The 20,524-nt window shown below is 43.1% G+C and overlaps 1 protein-coding gene across 1 annotated transcript in view; it reads left to right on the top strand.

The window, feature by feature from the left end:
- LOC126236124 (cardioactive peptide) overlaps window positions 1-20,524 on the top strand; it is a 391,608-nt gene that overhangs the window by 350,626 nt on the left and 20,458 nt on the right. Inside the window, exons 2-4 of the mRNA XM_049945201.1 lie at window positions 3,655-3,764; window positions 12,270-12,342; window positions 14,493-14,656. Of these exons, the coding sequence (XP_049801158.1) occupies window positions 3,669-3,764; window positions 12,270-12,342; window positions 14,493-14,656 (333 nt within the window). The 5' untranslated portion in view covers window positions 3,655-3,668. The remainder of the gene's footprint in view (window positions 1-3,654; window positions 3,765-12,269; window positions 12,343-14,492; window positions 14,657-20,524) is intronic.

Raw genomic sequence — 20,524 nt, 5'->3', positions numbered from 1 at the left:
ATTCCTTAGTACTTCCGTATCCCACTTCTTTGCGTATTGATTCTTCCTGACTAATGTCTTGAACTTCAGCCTACTCTTCATCACTACTATATTGTGATCTGAGTCTATATCTGCTCCTGGGTACGCCTTACAGTCCAGTATCTGATTTCGGAATCTCTGTCTGACCATGATGTAATCTAATTGAAATCTTCCCGTATCTCCCGGCCTTTTCCAAGTATACCTCCTCCTCTTGTGATTCTTGAACAGGGTATTCGCTATTACTAGCTGAAACTTGTTACAGAACTCAATTAGTCTTTCTCCTCTTTCATTCCTTGTCCTAAGCCCATATTCTCCTGTAACCTTTTCTTCTACTCCTTCCCCTACAACTGCATTCCAGTCGCCCATGACTATTAGATTTTCGTCCCCCTTTACATACTGCATTATCCTTTCAATATCCTCATACACTTTCTCTATCTGTTCATCTTCAGCTTGCGACGTCGGCATGTATACCTGAACTATCGTTGTCGGTGTTGGTCTGCTGTAGATTCTGATTAGAACAATCCGGTCACTGAACTGTTCACAGTAACACACCCTCTGCCCTACCTTCCTATTCATAACGAATCCTACACCTGTTATACCATTTTCTGCTGCTGTTGATATTACCCGATACTCATCTGACCAGAAATCCTTGTCTTCCTTCCACTTCACTTCACTGACCCCTACTATATTTAGTTTGAGCCTTTGCATTTCCATTTTCAGATTTTCTAGTTTCCCTACCACGTTCAAGCTTCTGACATTCCACGCCCCGACTCGTAGAACGTTATCCTTTCGTTGATTATTCAATCTTTTTCTCATGGTAACCTCCCCCTTGGCAGTCCCCTCCCGGAGATCCGAATGGGGGACTATTCCGGAATCTTTTGCCAATGGAGAGATCATCATGACACTTCTTCAATTACAGGCCACATGTCCTGTGGATACACGTTACGTGTCTTTAATGCAGTGGTTTCCATTGCCTTCTGCATCCTCATGTCGTTGATCATTGCTGATTCTTCCGCCTTTAGGGGCAATTTCCCACCCCTAGGACAAGAGAGTGCCCTGAACCTCTATCCGCTCCTCCGCCCTCTTTGACAAGGCCGTTGGCAGAATGAGGCTGACTTCTTATGCCGGAAGTCTTCGGCCGCCAATGCTGATTATTTATCAAAATTTAGGCAGTGGCGGGGATCGAACCCGGGACCGAAGACTTTTTTTTTTATTATGAATCAAAGACGCTACCCCTAGACCACGAGGTCTACTGTGTCTCAGGTCTACGGTTGTGTAAAAAGCACTGCTGTGGAGTACCTTCACATTGCTCCGCCGTAAAACTGATCTGTCGTTCCTCTACCAGCGCTTGCATTACTCGGGATTCGAGCTGAGAACGCGAGGTGACAAAATGAAGCAGTGGTAAATCTCAGTGGGAGTGTGGCTGCACTCTGATCCGGCCAGCTGGAGTGGAAAGGAAGTCAGCGTCATACGACAAGGGGAGACAGACCGCAGTGAATTCCTTCCGAGTAACAGCAGACCAGCTGTGCTAATCCACTACTTAGCGGCCAACTTCTCTGGCGCCCGTCTCGTTTTAATTTAATTGCTGGAGAGTTCTGACATGCTTCGCGACACCGCCTGTGCACGGCGAATATCTCCTACTGTAGTGGGTAGCAGTCCTCCGTGAGAGGAAGGCTGTAGAGTAAAGCCTTGTGGCTCCTCGGTAGCTAAGTAGTGCAGTTACAACGGATCTTCTCGAAATAATGCTATAGCCGTTTCCACGTGGTATGGATTTCAGTTCTTCTTCCATCTGGGCAAATTGCACGTAATGGATACCAACTATATTAAATGAATTTCGTTCTAAAGGCTTTAGTAAATAGGCTGTCAAGCACCACACAACTCTAAAATTTATTTGGCCACGGGAATTAACCCTTACTGAGATATTTGAGAACAAATTCTGTTTAACATCTGATTTAAGGCAAATCCTACAACTGCACAAGTTCATTTGTTCCAGTACAATTGTTGTATTGAATAATATAGTTATTATATTTTGTAGATTTGGTCCGTCTGTGTAACCAAATGAAACGCTGCATGTTTTTATGCCATACACGTTTCGCTACCTTTTATTTACGAAGCCTGCTCAACGGCCTTTAATACATATTTGTTATGTGCATATAACAGATGCACTGCGCGATGTGTTGTATGACTGCGCAGAAAGCTATGTTTCTTATGTTTACATATCTAAAAATATATTCGTCTCTTATTATTTTGTTACTAATTATTTTACATGTTAATTATACTTACCAGGGTATGATCGGTAACATGTTGACAGGTCCAGTCGTTTTAGAAGAACGAATAACGAGACAGAGTTACCTGCATTTTTAGGAAAATTCGTTTGTGGAACAGCTTGAGGACGGTCCTTTGGCCACCCTGACTGCAATGTTCTTCCAATGTGACGGAGTCTGCCCCCCCCCCCCCCACACACACACACACACACATTTTACCAGACGTGTGAAGGAACATCTCACCCGCACTCGTCGTAATGGCTGGATTGGTCGTGGTCGTACAATTATCTGGCCACCGAGATAGCTAGACTTACACGATTAGATTTTTGTTTATGAGGTTGGATGAAGTCTGAAGTATACAAACGAAAGGTGAATACGTGAGATGAACTGCTTGGTCGCACCATGGACGCCGTCGTCTTCATTATCGAACGTGCAGAGGCACTCAGACAAGTAAGAGTGCACAAATACACTAAAGTTGAGGGGGGGGGGGATATTGGAATATTTATTGTGAACTGTACAACAGTTGTAAGGTGACGCGTACAATAACTCTTCAAGGCATATATGTTAAAATACGTTTTTTTCTATTGATATCTTGTAAAACATTAGTTACAATGGTTACTAACTTTTGTACATGTCTGCATGTGCAAAGCTGACAATGCACTGAGTAATACAGAAATTAAATAATAATTCACATTAAATGTGTTCTATCTCGGGTACCATTCGGAATATGGTATATGTCCATATGAAGTGTTTTTGCTTCTGATGATCGCTGCTTCCATATCCTTGAAATTGACCATTCCTCCTGGGACGTCCTGTATACTGTACAATCATGACTGCAGTTGCAGTAAGTAGAAGTATCTTTGTTTTGAAAGTGTAAAAGGACCAATATTGTTAAACTGTAATTATTCCTTACATACTTTTAGCTTTATGATACATCTGATGAAGGCGATTCCAAAATGCCTCATGGACATGGAGAATAAATGAAAATAAAGACTGAATAAAAAATAAAAACTGGGAGACGAAAACAGAGTAGTTAACAAACACTGAGAAACGTCAGCCCGCAGTGCCGCAGTAATCGTTCTCTTCAAGTGAAATCTCCAACTTCCCTTCCCCTCCAAGGTTAACATACGCAGCTGTCTTTTAATTACACTGACTGTGGTCATTTGCGGCGAAGAATTTACCTATTGCCAGTAACTGCTCCTCGTACGAACTTTTGTCACTATGATCACTTCACACTTCTTATTTATCAGCAGTAACTCATCTTCTTTCACTCTGCTTTAGCGATTTGTAATGTATGATGGGAAAAAAGTGAGAGGGCTCAGAGTGTCCGCTGTTGCTCGTGTACTCAGAGTGTTGGGTGGTGTGTTTGCAGGAAGCACACCCGGAATGTCACGAGCCCTGCTGATGCTGTGTCCCGCCCTCCTGGTCCTGCTGGCGTGTCTTGAGCGGGCCGCCGCAGACGACGTCATCATGGAGAAGAGGGTAAGTCGCTGTATGCTCTGACAACACAACAAAAACGTGATGTTAATTATGAACGTTAACAGATCAGCGAAAACACTATAATTCTCTCGGCTCAAAGAGATGGGCACTTAGGAAAACAGATGTTTGGTTAAGAATAAACAAAACAAGGAAGAAGTTCAGTCCTTGAGAGTCGTGTAACTTCCAGCAGAGGCTTTTTTTTTTTACCCTGGGGCAGCTGGCTAGCGGTGTCTGTCGTACTGTTGACTGACTCTGCTAGCAACAACAACTTAAAAAGGGCTGGTTGCTGAGTGTAACTATGTAAAGGGAACTTTACATACAGGATACATCACATTGGTTCAAATGGCTCTGAGCACTATGGGACTCAACATCTGAGGTCATCAGTCCCCTAGAACTACTTAAACCTAACTAACCTAAGGACATCACACACATCCATGCCCGAGGCAGGATTCGAACCTGCGACCGTAGCGGTGGCGCGGTTCCAGATTGAAACACCTAGAACCGCTCGGCCACACCGGCCGGCGATACATCACATTCTTTAAGATTTCTCGTAAGTATCACAGTAGCAGTCAGGATTCTGCCAGCTATTTACATCTCAAAGGGACATCTGAATAGCACTTAACATCTTTAAAGAAACTTAAGAAACAGTCATGGTACACTGTGGTTGAATCACAAGGAAAACTAGCGAGACGGGACGAAAAATGTCACTTGGAATGAGTTCTGCCAAAAACTACGGGACGTGACAACAATTGCTTTAACCACAATGTATTACCGATGTTACTTAATCATACATGAACTGAAATTACATCTGCTCGGCAATGGATAAGCAGTCACAATTCTGTCGTCCACTTATGACTTAAACAGAAGCGGATAGTTGAATTAACGGAACGAAAGCCGCGTTTTCGTGAGTTCCGTGAAGCTTGACAAGCTCGGCACAGTCTTAGCATCCTTTTAACGACGCTATGCTTATTAAATAGTGGGAAAGTCAATATTCCGAGACGTCCGATCGTCGGACATGAATCCCATAAAATATTTATATGACATAATCGGGAGCTTAGTTCGTGCGCAAAATCCTACACCGGCAACGCTTCCGCATTTATGGACGCCTATAGAGGTAGCATGGCTCAATATTTCTGCAAGGGACTTCCAACTACTTGTTGAGTCCATACCACGTCTAGATGATGCACTACGCCGGGCAAAAGGAGGTCCGACACGATTTTATGAGGTACTCCATGACTTTTGTCACCTCATTGTAAAACTGAAAAGCCATTGCCTCACAATCACAGTAGGAGTATTCATAAGGTACTACTGACTGATCTCTTGCAATTGTTTATGTCATTTACAAAGACCGTTCTCATCCTTACTCCATCACGCTTGTGTAAGTAGCATAATATGAAACCAGTCCGTCAGTTAATTTGACAGATTCTGACAGACTAGTTTCAAACTGGCCAATCCCATTCTGAGTTACGCTGAAATTATTAAGGAGACACACAGCGGTTTCCTTGTCTCATGGGCTCTCCGTGTACAGTCCACTGCTCGTGGTCTAGTGGTTATCCTTGCTGCCTCTGGGTCAAGGGGTCCCGGGTTCGATTCCCGGCCGGGTCGTGGATTTTCTGTGCCCGTGGACTGGGTGTTTGTGTTATCCTCATCGTCAGAGACGTGGCGACAGTTGAAATGGAAAGATTGGGAACTTGTACGGGCGATAATGACCACGATGTTGAGCGCCCCACAAACCAACATCATCATCATCATCATCTCCCTGTACACACTACAGGCTATACAAGATAGCCAACAGAAGAAAGACATCAGAAACAGAGTTGCAAAGGCTTAAAGAAATTCCTTTAAGAAGAACGTTCCACTGCTACTAAATGTAGACAGAGAGTTAGATGTTTCTGGAAAGGTACCTAAGTACACCAGCCAAAAAATTAGTCTTCGCAGGAGACTGATACCGCCGGCCTTGGTCATGGCCTCAGTTCAGAGAGGACCAGAGTCCACAGGTATCTTGAAGTAGGCAATATCCAAATGAAGCCACTCACTGATGATCAGATGCTGCACAGCTACAACATTGCGAGGATGTTGACAGCTACGTCGCAACCACTGTTCCAAATAGTCCCCAACATTTTCTGTTGGATTAAGATCGGGTGACTTAGCGGGAAAGCCAAGATTTGATAGGATGTCTGAGTGTCCCTTAAACCAGGAATGTATGCGTGGAGCTCTGTGCACAAGGCTGTTTCAATCTTCGAAGATAGGAATGTCCACAGCACACTCATCATGACAAGCAGAGAAAAGGACAACACTAGGTTATTGAGAACATTGAAGTATACATTCTACTTCGTGTGATTCTTGAAATGGATGGATCACTGGGACATCCAGTTTACCGTTAGCCCACATATACAGACCCGTATTTGCTGCAGTCTAGCTTCCATCAGCCATCACAAACCATGAGCGTTATTCGCTCGCTAATGCACCGGACACATTTTGTGTCTGATGGAGACACCCTTGCAAAGAAGCTGAAGCACCGACAATCTGCGTTCAAAGATAGTGGATATTCTCCACATTATATCAGCACAGCTTTAAGGGGGAAGAAACGTGATCAATCACAAGATCAAGAGGAGATGTGGCGATTTAAGTCTAGAGCATACCTCCCGTACGTCGGCAATGTTTCGTCGAAATTAGATAGAGACGTGAGGAAACATTATGTTAAAGTTATCTTCCGCCCACCTACAAAGACTTGTGCTCTTCTCGGATAGGAAAAGGATGATTTGGGATTGCGAAAGGCTGGAATCTACAGAATGCCTTCAGTGTGGCAATGCCTACATTGGTCAGACAACGCGCACAGTGCGTGAAAGATGCTTTGAACATAATCGCCAAGCTCGCCTTCCGCACCTCAGTAAGTCACCCGTAGCTGAGAATTATATCTCACAGGGCATTCAGTGGATTATTCTGCCACGGAAAACTTAGTCTCGACGAGATCCTTCTTGGATTCAATTATTAAAAAATCGGTTAGAATACGTTCGGCGGAAGATCTCATTCATCGTGATGTCAGCTTTCAACTGGATTAAGGCGTGGGACACGGCGATTTCTATTATTTCTCCAGGAAGAAAACATTTTACCACTATTGACACGTCCATCGACGTTAATTTTATTAATTTTGACACGTGAATTTTAACTCCGTGAGTGCGCATTCCGACAGAGAGAGTGCTTGTAGTACCACAATTACGCATGTGCCTGCGCGTCGTAGATGGAGCAATATTGGAAGAGGGCGCGAAACTCGACAGAGGTCACTCACGTAGCGGCTGCCTTTGCGCATTTTTGGTATACAGTTAGCGATGTGAACCGGCAGTCGCCAACACAAAAGATGACTGAATGGTTGTCAGCCGAAATGAAATTAAATTATCATATGGCATTGATAGCTGAGAGTCCCCACCTGGGGAAGTTCAGCCGCCGCGATGCAAGTCTTTTCAGTTCACGCCGCAATGGGCGATGCTTGGCGATGATTATGAACTAATATTGATGACAACACAACCAAAATACAACTCAGGTAACGAGCCGGACGTCGACCGAAATATCGAGGCAAAAAGTCGACGTAATCCGGCTGCAATCACGAAACTTCAAGGAATACCCTGGCTCATATTCACGGTAACCTGAATGAGTAGTACCTAGTAATCGTACGAAAATTCTCACAAAACAACGTAAAACAGCCAGCTACATCTACTTCTATATCTACACAGATACTCTGCAAGCCACCGTAAGGCTCGTGACGTAGGGTACCTTGTACCAGTTCTAGTCATTTCCTTTCCTCTACCACATGCAATTAGAGCGAGGGAAAAACGACGATCTATATGCTTCCGTAGTATGAGCCCTAATTTCTCGTTTCTTATCTTCGTGGTCCTTACACGCAATGTATGTTGGAGGCAGTATAATCTTTTGGCAGTCAGCTTCAAATGCCGGGTCTCTAAATTGTCTCAGCAGTGTTCCTCGAAAACAATGTCGCCTTCCCTCCGAGTATTCCCATTTGAGCTCCCGAAGCATCACCGTAACATTTGCATGTTCTTCGAACCTACTGGTAGCAAATCTAGCGGCCCACCTCTGAACTGCGTCGATGTCTTTCTTTACTCTGTCCTAGTACGGATCCCAAACATCGAGTAGTACTCAAGAATAGGTCGCACAAGCGTCCCATATGCGATCTCCTTTACAGATGAGCCACACTTTCCTAAAATTCTTCCAATAAACCAAAGTCGATCATTCGCCTTCCGTACCACAGTCCTGACATGCTCGTTCCACTTCAGGTCGCTTTGCAACGTTACGCCCATTTATTTGTGTCAAGCACTACTAATGGTGTATCCGAACCTTGCGGGCTTGTTTTTCCTACTCATCCGCATTAATTTAAATTTTTATACATTTGGAGCCAGCTGCCATTCATCACACCAAGTAGAAATTTTGTATAAGTCATCCAGTATCCTCCTACAGTCACTCAACTTTGCCACATCACCGCACGCCACAGCATCATCAGCAAACAACCGCAGATTGCTGCACACCATGTCCTCCACATCATTTATGTATCACACTTCCCTGTCGCACTCCTGATGATACCCCTGCCTCTGATGAACAATCGCCATAGCTGTAAACCTATTACATATGTAACTCTGCAGGCTTTCGTGGCCGTTGTCACTGAAGTTAAAATCTTCTGGGTTATTAGGCCGCGTCATGTTTCTTCTAAAATGGTCGACGTTTCGACCCCTCTGCTGGGATATTCCTCTGGATCTTCTGGTGTCCACTACTGCTAGAACACTGTGTTCTAGCAGTAGTACACACCAGAAGATGTATTTTAATGGTTTAGTATCAGCTATACAGTCTGAGTATATGATAGCTTAATGATTTCGTCACTACGACTTAGCAATACTGCGTAATGGCAGGCAATAAATGAACAATATACTCGTATATACATTAAAGGAAATGGAAAGTGTTGTACGATTAATAGCTTGATCGAATGCTTCCAAACTGATACTGCAGTATTTCCTTGTCTGTCGAATATGCTGATCAATGTTCATTCTTAAGCGAGCTTATTTTCAATACTTTCATTACAGAAAAGAGTCATTCCTCAGACAAAGTGTGGTATGAGCACGTGACGGCTCTTGAGAGTGCCCAAAGTTTTTGGGACTTTTCAGATGGATATCGCAACACAGAACACACAGAGGACGTCTCTGTGTAACTTACCACCATGTTTCAGAGCGTCGTGTCGACTGATTGCCCAGACTTGGCTGCAGTGAAATGAGAGAGGAACGAGTGGTGACGAGAAGGACACAGGACTACCGTGGAGCACGAAGGAAGAGTGTATCACGAGAAGCCAGTGGGACTGTTCGACTGGTTCTGACGAAGAGACGAATGACATGCTGAAATCTGTGCGAGGTGACCGGCAGAGCGCCACCACGAGACGCCGGGAACACATTACTAGAAGCTGGGTCGAGATCTCCGGTTACCATGCGCCGTTTATCGCTGACACCATACACTAGTGAACAGAGATTTGCATTGTGTAGACCTACAGTTAACTGGGACATTGAGTGGCGCTCTATGATGTTCAGCAGTGAGTCTCGCTCCTATTTGTGGAGGTCACTTTGACATTGTGCTACTAGATGACCTGGTGAAAGGTCACAGAAAGAAGCGATTCTCGAGGCACATGTCTCTGCAACTCCAGGAATCACTATGTGGGAAGCTATTGGATATGAGGACACGTCTGATTTAGTAACTGTTGAAGGGAGGCTGTATGTTCGCCATTATGTGTTGTCATACACATCACGACCAGGTTATCGAAAGGCCTATTGTAATAATGTCAGACTATACGAAGCAGTTCACACCAAAAACAGCTTGAGAAATTCACGGATCGTGATTGGCCTGCCCACTCTCATTTATCACCACAGAGCATGTATTGCATGTGATGGGAAAACGTATACGATCATACTAGCCACCGGCCAGAAATCTTCTCAAACTGATACTACAAGTGTTTTAGACATAACAATAGATTTCCTAAGATGGCATTAGGAGGTTGTTTGCTTGCATGCCACCAACAACTATAAGAGTGTTTCAGTGACCGCGGGTGTGACACCTCGTACTGATACCGATGATGGCCACCAGTTTCTAATGGCATGAAAGTTTAATCGTTAAAGCGCGGAAGTGATGTAACAAATATGTCTCAAAAGGCCGCGCACAGAATCGCGGTTTGGCGAGATGGTGTTCGGTTCCTATTTGAGGTAGGAATATGGGGTAAAAAGTCTGTAGACTAGTCGGAACCAGCGGCCATGTGTATACCAATTAGAACATTTGTCTTACTGTAGCTATGTTATAGTACAGTAATCTAGGTTTAGACTACGAACCGGAGCTGGTTCCCAGGCAAATTGTGTAAATCGATTAATTCCTCTTTCAAAGATTTTAATTGGGCTAAAATTAATGCCGAGTTAATGGGACCTTTTGTATGTGCACCGTTCGTATTTCACGTGCAAAAAAACTCATCATCAATCTGATTTTGTGCACAAAAACACCGTTAAATAACTCTGGACTTGAGCGAGACTGATGGTCCAAATTTGGTCCTTCGGTTTATTGGACCTTGGTCGAAGACAAGTTTTAACTGTCTGAAAAACTCTTGATTCGTTTGGATGCAAAAAAATATGTTTTTCTGTGAAGTTTTTGAAGTGTGCCACTTCTATACTTTAAACTTGTACTAATCGGTTCAAACTTTGCACGAAAATAGATAAATGGATGAAGTCAAAACGATTTTTTTTATCTAATAATCTGCATTCGTTGTGGAGATACGATGGTTTAAAGTCAAGTTAAACACAGCACTGAAATTTCATTCTTACATGAATGCGGGGAAATAGTTTAACCGAATCAAATAAACAAAAATGCATTCTTACGATAAAATTGAAAACTCGTTTTCAGAAATTTAGCTTTATTCGGACTTTACTTGAAAAAATAAATTTTCTCCCAGATTTGTCACACGCGTCACTTCTATGTTTCAAACTTCTGCGAATCGGGTCAAATTTTATAAGAAGGTAGGCAAATATATGTAAGGAATGGCCGTTTTGTATTGTGAAAGATTTATCCATTGCCACTGTACAAACCTGCTTCGAAAGACAATAAAAAGACCTATTCCAGACCAGTTGTCGCCCGAGTCAACAGAATTCTATGTGGGTTACCAAGCTAGGTAAGAGACATTAAAATCAAAACGTCCTGACATGTTCACGTTTCTTCACGAGTTAACCCTATCGCCTCATCACTGTGAGCGGTCTTAAACCCACCCCTGTTACATATATGGTGAGGGGTGTAAGAGGAAATAGATACAAATGTACGTGCTTTAGAAAGTACCCGAGAGTGGGGGTGCATCTGTAATAGGAAAAATCGCAGAGTGGGGATAGATGCATCCTAATCTTTGACATGTTGTGACAAATGCCATGTTGTGACAAATGCCATGTGTTATACGATATGATATCAGGTATCATATTATTTTACTTGACATCATGCAGTATAGTACTCGTATATCACATGGATAATAACAAGTAGAAAAGCGCGAATATGTCAAATGTTTTGATTTAAATGTCTTTGAAGCTTCCAGATTCAAAATGGCTCTGAGCACTATGGGATTTAACATCTGAGGTCATCAGTCCCCTAGAACTTAGAACTACTTAAACATAAGTAACCTAAGGACAACACACACATCCATGCCCGAGGCAGGATTCGAACCTGCGACAGTAGTAGTCGCGCGGTTCCGGACTGAAGCGCCTAGAACCGCTCGGCCACTACGGCCGGCAGCTACCATATTACGAAAGCTTCTATGCATTGAGACACGCAGTAAAGAATTATTAAATTCGTCTGAAGCAGTTACTCGCTCCTCACCGGAAGCGGCTGCTGGCACTTGTAAGACCTGCAGTGTCACGTGCTGTGACGTACCCACCACGGCCTGTCTTTCTCGTCGGCCTCCATGGGGGGCGTTGCGACGACAGCGAGTGACGCAGAGAGGGAAATGATGGCACTAGCATGGGTGGACGATGCGTCAGCGGGTGAGTGGCTGCCCATCGGTCAGACAGCGGGAGAGCGAGCCTTAATGGTGGCGGTGCGGCGGCGAGCAGGTGAGCGGGAGAGCGGGTGAGCAGGTGCTGCGTCACGCGCCCCGGCCGCAACGTGGTCCACGCACGCACCGCGCAGGCCTAACGCAGTTTGCACGCGGCCGCCAGAAGCGCACTGGGCACAAAGCCACTGCCACACACCTCACACCGCCTACCTTACCAATTACACACTCTCATTCTGGCAAAGAAGGCGTACACCTCGGCCGATAGTATCCGGAAATTGTGACGTGTACGTACTTTCGAAGCAATTTGAAAATATTACTCGTAATCTTCCGTCCATCACGTCAATTTTTAATGGGAAATCATCAATCAAATCCATATTGATTATGTTAATTGCTCACGGAATTGATATGTCTTCAGTGACATTAATGTCGATGTTTTATCGTTGCAGGATATGGACTCGCCGTTCCTCAATCGATTGTTTGAAGCAAAAATGAAGAGACCCTTCTGCAACGCCTTCACTGGTCAGTACAAATCTCCCTATAACCAACATAGTACTTCTTCAATCAATGAAGCAGAAACTATTTTTTTTTGTTCCTCTCGTAGTTTATATCTTACTGATTTTTCATTATATGATTTTTTAGTTGTTGCGTACAGCAAAGTGGAGCGCCGGTTTGTGCCACGTCTCTCGTTTTCAGATATCGTCAGCCTTACCACATGCGACTAATGTGTAGTGCAATACAGCTCAGAAGAAAAACTTTATCGTGCCTTTTATTTAGCACGTGAGCAGTTAAAGTGATAACAATCAAGCTCATCCGGCACTCCAACAAGATCAGCTTGCATGTTTTTAATTATTTTCAGCGGTCATACACTACTGGTCATTAAAATTGGTACATCAAGAAGAAATGCATATGATAAACGGGTATTCATTGGACAAATATATTATACTAGAACTGACATGTGATTACATTTTCACGCAATTTGGGTGCATAGATCCTGAGAAATCAGCACCCAGAACAACCACCTCTGGCCGTAATAACGGCCTTGATACGCCTCGGCTTTGAGTCAAACAGAGCTCGGATGGCGTGTACAGGTACAGCTGCCCATGCAGCTTCAACATGATACCACACTTCATCAAGAGTAGTGACTGGCGTATTGTGACGAGCCAGTTGCTCGGCTACCATTGACCAGACGTTTTCAATTAGTGAGAGATCTGGAGAATGTGATGGCCAAGGCAGCAGTCGAACATTTTGTGTATCCAGAAAGGCCCGTACAGAACCTGCAACATGCGGTCGTGCATTATCCTTCTGAAATGTAGGGTTTCGCAGGGATCGAATGAAGGGTAGAGCCACGGGTCGTAACACATCTGAAATGTAACGTCCACTGTTCAAAGTGCCGTCAATGCGAACAAGAAGTGTAACCAATGGCACCCTATACCATCACGCCGGGTGATATGCCAGTATGGCGATGACGAATACAAGCTTCCAATGTGCGTTCACCGCGATGTCGCCAAACACAGATGCGACCATCATGATGCTGTAAACAGAACCTGGATTCATCCGAAAAAATGACGTTTTGCCATTCGTGCACCCAGGTTCGTCGTTGAGTACACCATCGCAGGCGCTCCTGTCTGTGATGCAGCGTCAAGCGTAACCGCAGCCATGGTCTCCGAGCTGATAGTCCATGCTGCTGCAAGCGTCGTCGAACTGTTCGTGCAGATTGTTGTTGTCTAGCAAACGTCCCCATCTGTTGACTCAGGGATCGAGACGTGGCTGCACGATCCGTTACAGCCATGCGGATAAGATGCCTGTCATCTCGACTGCTAGTGATACGAGGCCGTTGGGATCCAGCACGGCGTTCCGTATTGCGTTCCTGAATCCACCGATTACACAGTCATTGGATCTCGACCAACACGAGCAGCAATGTCGCGATACGATAAACCGCAATCGCGATAGGCTACAATCCGACCTTTATCAAAGTCGGAAACGTGATGGTACGCATTTCTCCTCCTTACACGAGGCATCACAACAACGTTTCACCAGGCAACGCCGGTCAACTGCTGTTTGTGAATGAGAAATCGGTTGGAAACTTTCCTCATGTCAGCACGTTGTAGGTGTCGCCACCGTCGCCAACCTTGTGTGAATGCTCTGAAAAGCTAATCATTTGCATATCACAGCATCTTCTTCCTGTCGGTTAAATTTCGCGTCTGTAGCACGTCATTTTCGTGATGTAGCAATTTTAATGGCCGGTAGTGTATTTCTCGCTATGGATGAATTTACTACATCGAACAATGTCAGCACATAGCCTATTCTTCGCGAGTAGCACATAGGGGGTCGCCAAGCTTAACGTACCCATCCGACGGACGGTTCACCATCAGCAACCTCACATGCCCTCACTTCATGAAACACTTCAGAGAGGTTTGGTATTAAACAAGGATGCTGGCGCAAAGTCTAGTGATCAAGAACTTTTCGCCACCACCTCTCTTCCCCTTGCTAGCCAAATACTGGCAGTGAAAAGTTTTTCTGCGATCAGGAGTCGAACCGGCTTACCCCCGGGTTCTTTTAAGAGGCTAAGTAATATTTTGTCGGGTGAGCTTGCTCTTCAACACAGACCCCTGCGTCTTCTGTGTGCGGTGAGGAAGTGTCGGCTGATGGCAGTGTCTTCGGTGTTGCAGGGTGCGGCAAGAAGCGGTCGGACGAGAGCGTGGGCACGCTGCTGGAGATGAACTCTGAGCCGGCCGTGGCGGACCTCAGCCGGCAGATCCTGTCCGAGGCCAAGCTGTGGGAGGCCATCCAGGAGGCGCGCGCAGAGCTGCTCGCCCGCCGCCGCCAGCACGAGGTGCGTACCGCCTCCACTCTCATTTACATCTGACGCGTCCTAGGGTTTAAGGCGATCTGTCGCTTGACCGTCTTATGTACTGTTCATTGGCTAGTTAACAATTTTCATCAATTGTTTACTGTCGTACTGATTCGGCATGACAATGGCTACAGACACATTACCAGACGACTTACTCCAAAGCTACACATTGTGCCGTCTCCTTCAATGTTGTACGTGCGTGCGAATTAATTACGCGGGTTATTGCTTAGGCGAGCGCATTTCTGGCTTGCGATAAAAAGAACTTCACGGGAATGCTACAGTCATATTACATAGCCCTTTAAGGGGCTCCGGAACGCCCTATACTTGCAATGTTAAAATAACGCTCATAAATTACATCTTTCCTCACAAAGTATTTGAGGTAGGAAGTTGAACTTTTTACAGATTATTTATTGGAATATGGGCTACAACTTAACACAGGGATTTTACAAAATTTTAGTTCAGTTATTAAAGATGATTTTTTTTCAATTGTAATGAAAATTCACAACATTTTTTTGCAATTTTTTATTTATATATTCAAAAATATACAGTTTTTTGGAAAAAGGCTGTGTTAAATTCTGCAGAAGGTACTGTGTAACATTTACTGAAAGTTTGAAACAAATATGTTTGGAAGATCCTTAGAAAACATGTAATTAGTATGAGAAAATAAAAGTTTTGGGAATCGAGCGACAAAGATTGGATTAACTTCTTAGTGCATTCCAGGTCCATAGGATGGATTATCTTCATCCTCTGCAAACTCCTCCTCCAGCTTCCTCTTCTTCCTCCTCCTGTTTACTCTTGCTTGTATTTCTAGACTCTTTACAGCCCTGTCTGCAGCCCGAAGGCGTTCCTTGTCTAAAGCAAGCATCGCTCGTACCATGTTAGAACCTATCTTCTTCATTCCCATATTTCTAAATACCTTGCACCTTACAATGTTGCCATCATTGAAAGTCGCAACAGCATCATACACACCAAAGTGAAGTGTTTCTATTCCAACAAATACAGTCTTGGGGATTCTCGACCATATAACACTATTTACACTTTCATTGGGGTTTTGAGTTTTTCCGTGAATACACTTTTTCAACAGTTCAGGGGCTGCTAAGTCTCTGAAAATAGGTTTTATCACCTCCATTATTGCATGAGGCAGACTATGCTTATGAGTGTACACTTCACCAGTTAGCAATCCTTTGTTATATTTACACCAACTGTCTTCTTCTTTGGGACACAAGCTATGTTGGGGATTTTCATCGTCTTTATTGTTTACAGTAATAACACATACCTTTGGCTTTCCAACATTTCTCCTTTTCTTAAAAGCCTTCAGAGGATTTCTAATAACTTTACTTTTACTCATTATTATACTTCAACAAAACAGAGACTCAAGAAACAGAATTAATTACGAATATTTTCGAGATAACGACAGAGTAAATAAACATGAAACAATCGACAATCACACCAGCGATATATATTGAACCATCACAGGTTAGCCACAACACATACTTTATCTCACATCACTAAAATGTACCTGATGAACACGGACGTTAATAATAACACCATTTGGCAGCAGTTTAACAGCGCCACAGTGGGTCACGCCCATGTAGAACACATTTCAAAAAAAATTTAAAAATAGTTGTAGTCTTCGGAATTGAATAAATTATATATCTTTTAAAAGGTAATAGTCTGCAGATTCAGAAAACGCAAAAAAGTAAAAATTGAACTTTTCATGATTTTGAGCCTTTCCGGAGCCCCTTAAATGAATTTGTCGCTGTAAAGCAGAGTTCCGTAGCCTGCGTGCATTCGCTCTGAAACGCACGTAAACAGTTCTACGGAAGAAGCTATACCGAAATCAAAGTTAGTTTCCCAAATATTTTGTTAATATTTCTGAGTCTTTCAAATTAAAATGCACTTTCGTAATTGTGAAAACATTAATTTCCCACAAGTTAAATGACAATTCCGTAAAAGCCAGTATTTATGATGAAAATTGCTGGCTAGCTCGTAAACGCAAACAGAAATATTAATCGTCGCTCGCAGAAGCAGCGAAATTTGTTCATACTCAGAATTCCTTTTTCTGCAAATATTTTCCCAATACTCTTGTTTTTGATAACAGTTATATTTTTCTCTTATCACAATACATGAACATAACAAAATGATAGTCGAAGCTTAGCAGCCGGAGAACTGAACAGCAGAGAGTTAAACATTGATAGACAATACACGTCAGATAACTTCATATTTCTTCTTAGCTCTTTTGACCTTTTCTGTCTCAGTATTATTCAAGTATATATTTTTAAAACGTTATTTTCTTATGTTTGCTAATCGCTAAGGGTCTTCCCACCACCGCATCTTCCATCGAAATAAAATAGTGGTTACAACATATCACTGTAATAACTTCCATAGTCGTGTGCCTATGTGAGAACTGTGCTCCCAGTCTTTCTTTACACGATATAATTGTTTTCCAATTACATCATATCTAAAAATTCATCTATTGATTAGAAGGAGATAAGTGCTGGATGGCTACCTGTCAAACTTTGAATACCACTTGGTAAATGACCAAAGATTTTTGTGGCAGCATAATCCATCCCTTTCTCTGCCAATGTCAGATTTAATCCAGAATAGTGGAGATCAACCTTTCTTCTAGTGTTGTAGCCACGCACTTTGCGATTATTTTTTAACTGGAATGGGTTATTAATAACAAATTTCGTAAGTGAATATATGTATTGTGAAGGTAGTGTGAATATTCCCAGTTCCTTAACAAATGTCTGCAAGGTGATCGTGGGTGGGCTCAAGCTACTATTCTGATTGCAAGCTTTTGTACAGTGAATACTTTTTCTCTTAATGATGAATTACCCAAAAACTGATGTCATATGAAACCAGTGAATCAAAATAGGCATAGTAAGCTAATTTACTGATATGTTTATCACCAAAATTTGCAATACCCCTAATAGCTTAAGTATCGGAATTCAAACGTTTCAGCAGATCATCAATGTGTTCCTTCCCATTCTATTCCTCATCAATAAACACACCCAGAAATTTTGAATGTTCTGTCTTAGCAACAGACTTCTGTTCGAAGTCCATGTCTACAAATGGTTTTAAGCAATTTGATACCCACCCAGTTAGATGACTGCTGATTTTTGCTTACTAAATGTACTGTTAATTTCAACCTTCTGCATTCTTCCAGTTAAATATGAATCACACCATTTGTGCACTGTTCCAACATACTACAATACTTCAGCTTATCTAGAAGAATTTCATGATTCACACAGTCAGTTCAATGGACATACTTCGATAACAAGGGATCTTGATATTACAGTTTATGGTTAACACTGTGATTAATATACCTTGGCTTCATGAGAAAGCGCAGAGAACATGAACACATATATTACGCACATTTTCACTGATTTAGCCACTGTTCTCTTTGATTCCATTCGGCCGCCATAAAGAAAAATATAGGGGAGATCGTTGTTGCTTGGTACAGTTTTCAGGCTTTCTCCTCTAGCCAGTTCTGTAACAGTATTTTACTAGCTGAGGAATCCGGCTTTGGCCAGGCCAGAATATATGGCATGGGAGAAGGAATGAGTACAGTCAATCAGTGTAACTTTTCACCAGTTAGTGTATCTTTGTACCACGTACCACTTTTGTTTCAAATGGCTGCTTCTCCAGCTACTTGCGTTATTTTGTACTAAAAGAAACAGCTCTTTTTACCTTTGTGATTTCTAGCTAGTAATTCAGTTATCTTTCCAACTTCCTGCAATTTCTTAGGATTGTGATTATCCTTCAATAGCGTTGGCTGTGAAGAGAGCTTCTGGCGAATGTGATTTAAGGTGAACAATACCAGGTCGATACAAATATCTTTATATTTCAAAGTAAACCTGCAGTACTGGATTATCACCGTTTCTTTTTACTTTTTATTATCATCTGACTTTCTTCTGGCACTATCCAAATTTACCCAGAGCATTAGACATAGGAAAAATTGTTTCGTTTTTAAAACTGGTCTAAAGTTATTCTGGATAACAATGTAATTTTGTACCAGTATTAAAATTAAAAATTACTCAAATAGGACAGTTAGTACACAATTTCACTTTTCCAAACACTCAGTGACTATAGATGTAAAATGTTACAGTGCCTTTTGTAATGTGTAATTTATTTTTTGTCAGTAATTTCAAAAAATAGTAAAAAGTGGTACAAAGTTACCCCGATTGACTGTACCATGTTAGACATGAGATGCACACAGACGTATACCTCACTAAGGATGTTATGAAAGCTGTTATCCTGTTAGTAAGGTAGTTTGGTCGCAGTGCGTGGCAGTGGGTGAGTGTGACGGGCAAAAATCCGCAAATTATGGAGCAATAAATACTCTCAGGTAAAGCTAAATAATATATGACTTACGAGTTTTACCGTATATGTGAAAAAGTTTTTGTTTCATTCACGATGCAATGTAATGGTGATTGAGTCCTCAACGTGTTTCATCCATACTGTGATGGATGATTATATTCACGAAGAATAATGCAAGAGAAGAATAAGTGAAATGCTTGGAGAAAACGTGCTAAATTATGAAAAGGAGTATACTCAGGATTCGAGCTGGGCTAGCACTTGGATGGGTGACCATCCGGTCTGCCGAGCGCTGTTGGCAAGCGGGGTGTACTCAGCCCTTGTGAGGCAAACTGAGGAGCTACTTGACTGAGAAGTAGCGGCTCCGGTCTCGTAAACTGACATACGGCCGGAAGAGCGGTGTGCTGACCACATGCCCCTCCATATCCGCATCCAGTGACGCCTGTAGACTGAGGATGAGATGGCGGTCGGTCGATCCCGTTGGGCCTTCATAGCTTGTTCGGGCGGAGTTTAGTTTTATTATACTCAAGATGAATAAGCAAGATATTTATCCCAAATCACTATAGTGTACCGTTCCACTGTTGCCGGCCGAAGTGGCCGTGCGGTTAAAGGCGCTGCAGTCTGGAACCGCAAGACCGCTACGGTCGCAGGTTCGAATCCTGCCTCGGGCATGGATGTTTGTGATGTCCTTAGGTTAGTTAGGTTTAACTAGTTCTAAGTTCTAGGGGACTAATGACCTCAGCAGTTGAGTCCCATAGTGCTCAGAGCCATTTGAACCATTTTTTCCACTGTTCATTTGTTAGTTACGAGTATTTTTATCTTTGAGTCTATCTGCATTATTTTCTTTTTGTCGCTGTTGATCGTCGGTGAAGTGTGATTGACGAAAACCTTCTGAGAGATTAACAACGGATCTATTTGATATGACACGTCGTTATTAAAGTCTGAATACGAAACCGCGCAAGCATCGTACTATGTCGGGCGAAGAAAACAATAGACGCATTACCACATGTGGGTAAAGTTCGTATGCCACAGAGTGCACGTATATAGAATTTCATAAGCGCATTTATTGCTACATATTTCGCCGATTTTCGATCGCCACACTCACCCAATGCCACGCAAAGCGACCAAACTACCTTACTAACAGCTAGTTGGTTGTTTCGGGGAAGGAGACCCGACAGCGAGGTCATCGGTCTCATCGGATTAGGGAAGGACGGGGAAGGAAGTCGGCCGTGCCCTTTGAAAGGAACCATCCCGGCATTTGCCTGGAGCGATTTAGGGAAATCACGGAAAACCTAAATCAGGATGGCCGGACGCGGGGTTGAACCGTCGTCCTCCCGATTGCGAGTCCAGTGTCTAACCACTGCGCCACCTCGCTCGGTTACTAACAGCTAGCTACCACCACGGCCACGAATGTGGTTATTGCGAAAAGTCTGCCAGTACGTACATACACCAGCTTCTTATATATCGATACAAGTCATATTTTCTTATTCAATTTTTGATAATGCCACAGACTTTTTATCTGCTGCACTT

Source organism: Schistocerca nitens, chromosome 1 (genome assembly GCF_023898315.1).
Source record: "Schistocerca nitens isolate TAMUIC-IGC-003100 chromosome 1, iqSchNite1.1, whole genome shotgun sequence".
Lineage (NCBI taxonomy): Eukaryota > Metazoa > Arthropoda > Insecta > Orthoptera > Acrididae > Schistocerca > Schistocerca nitens.
This window is presented reverse-complemented; position numbering and strand designations above follow the sequence as displayed.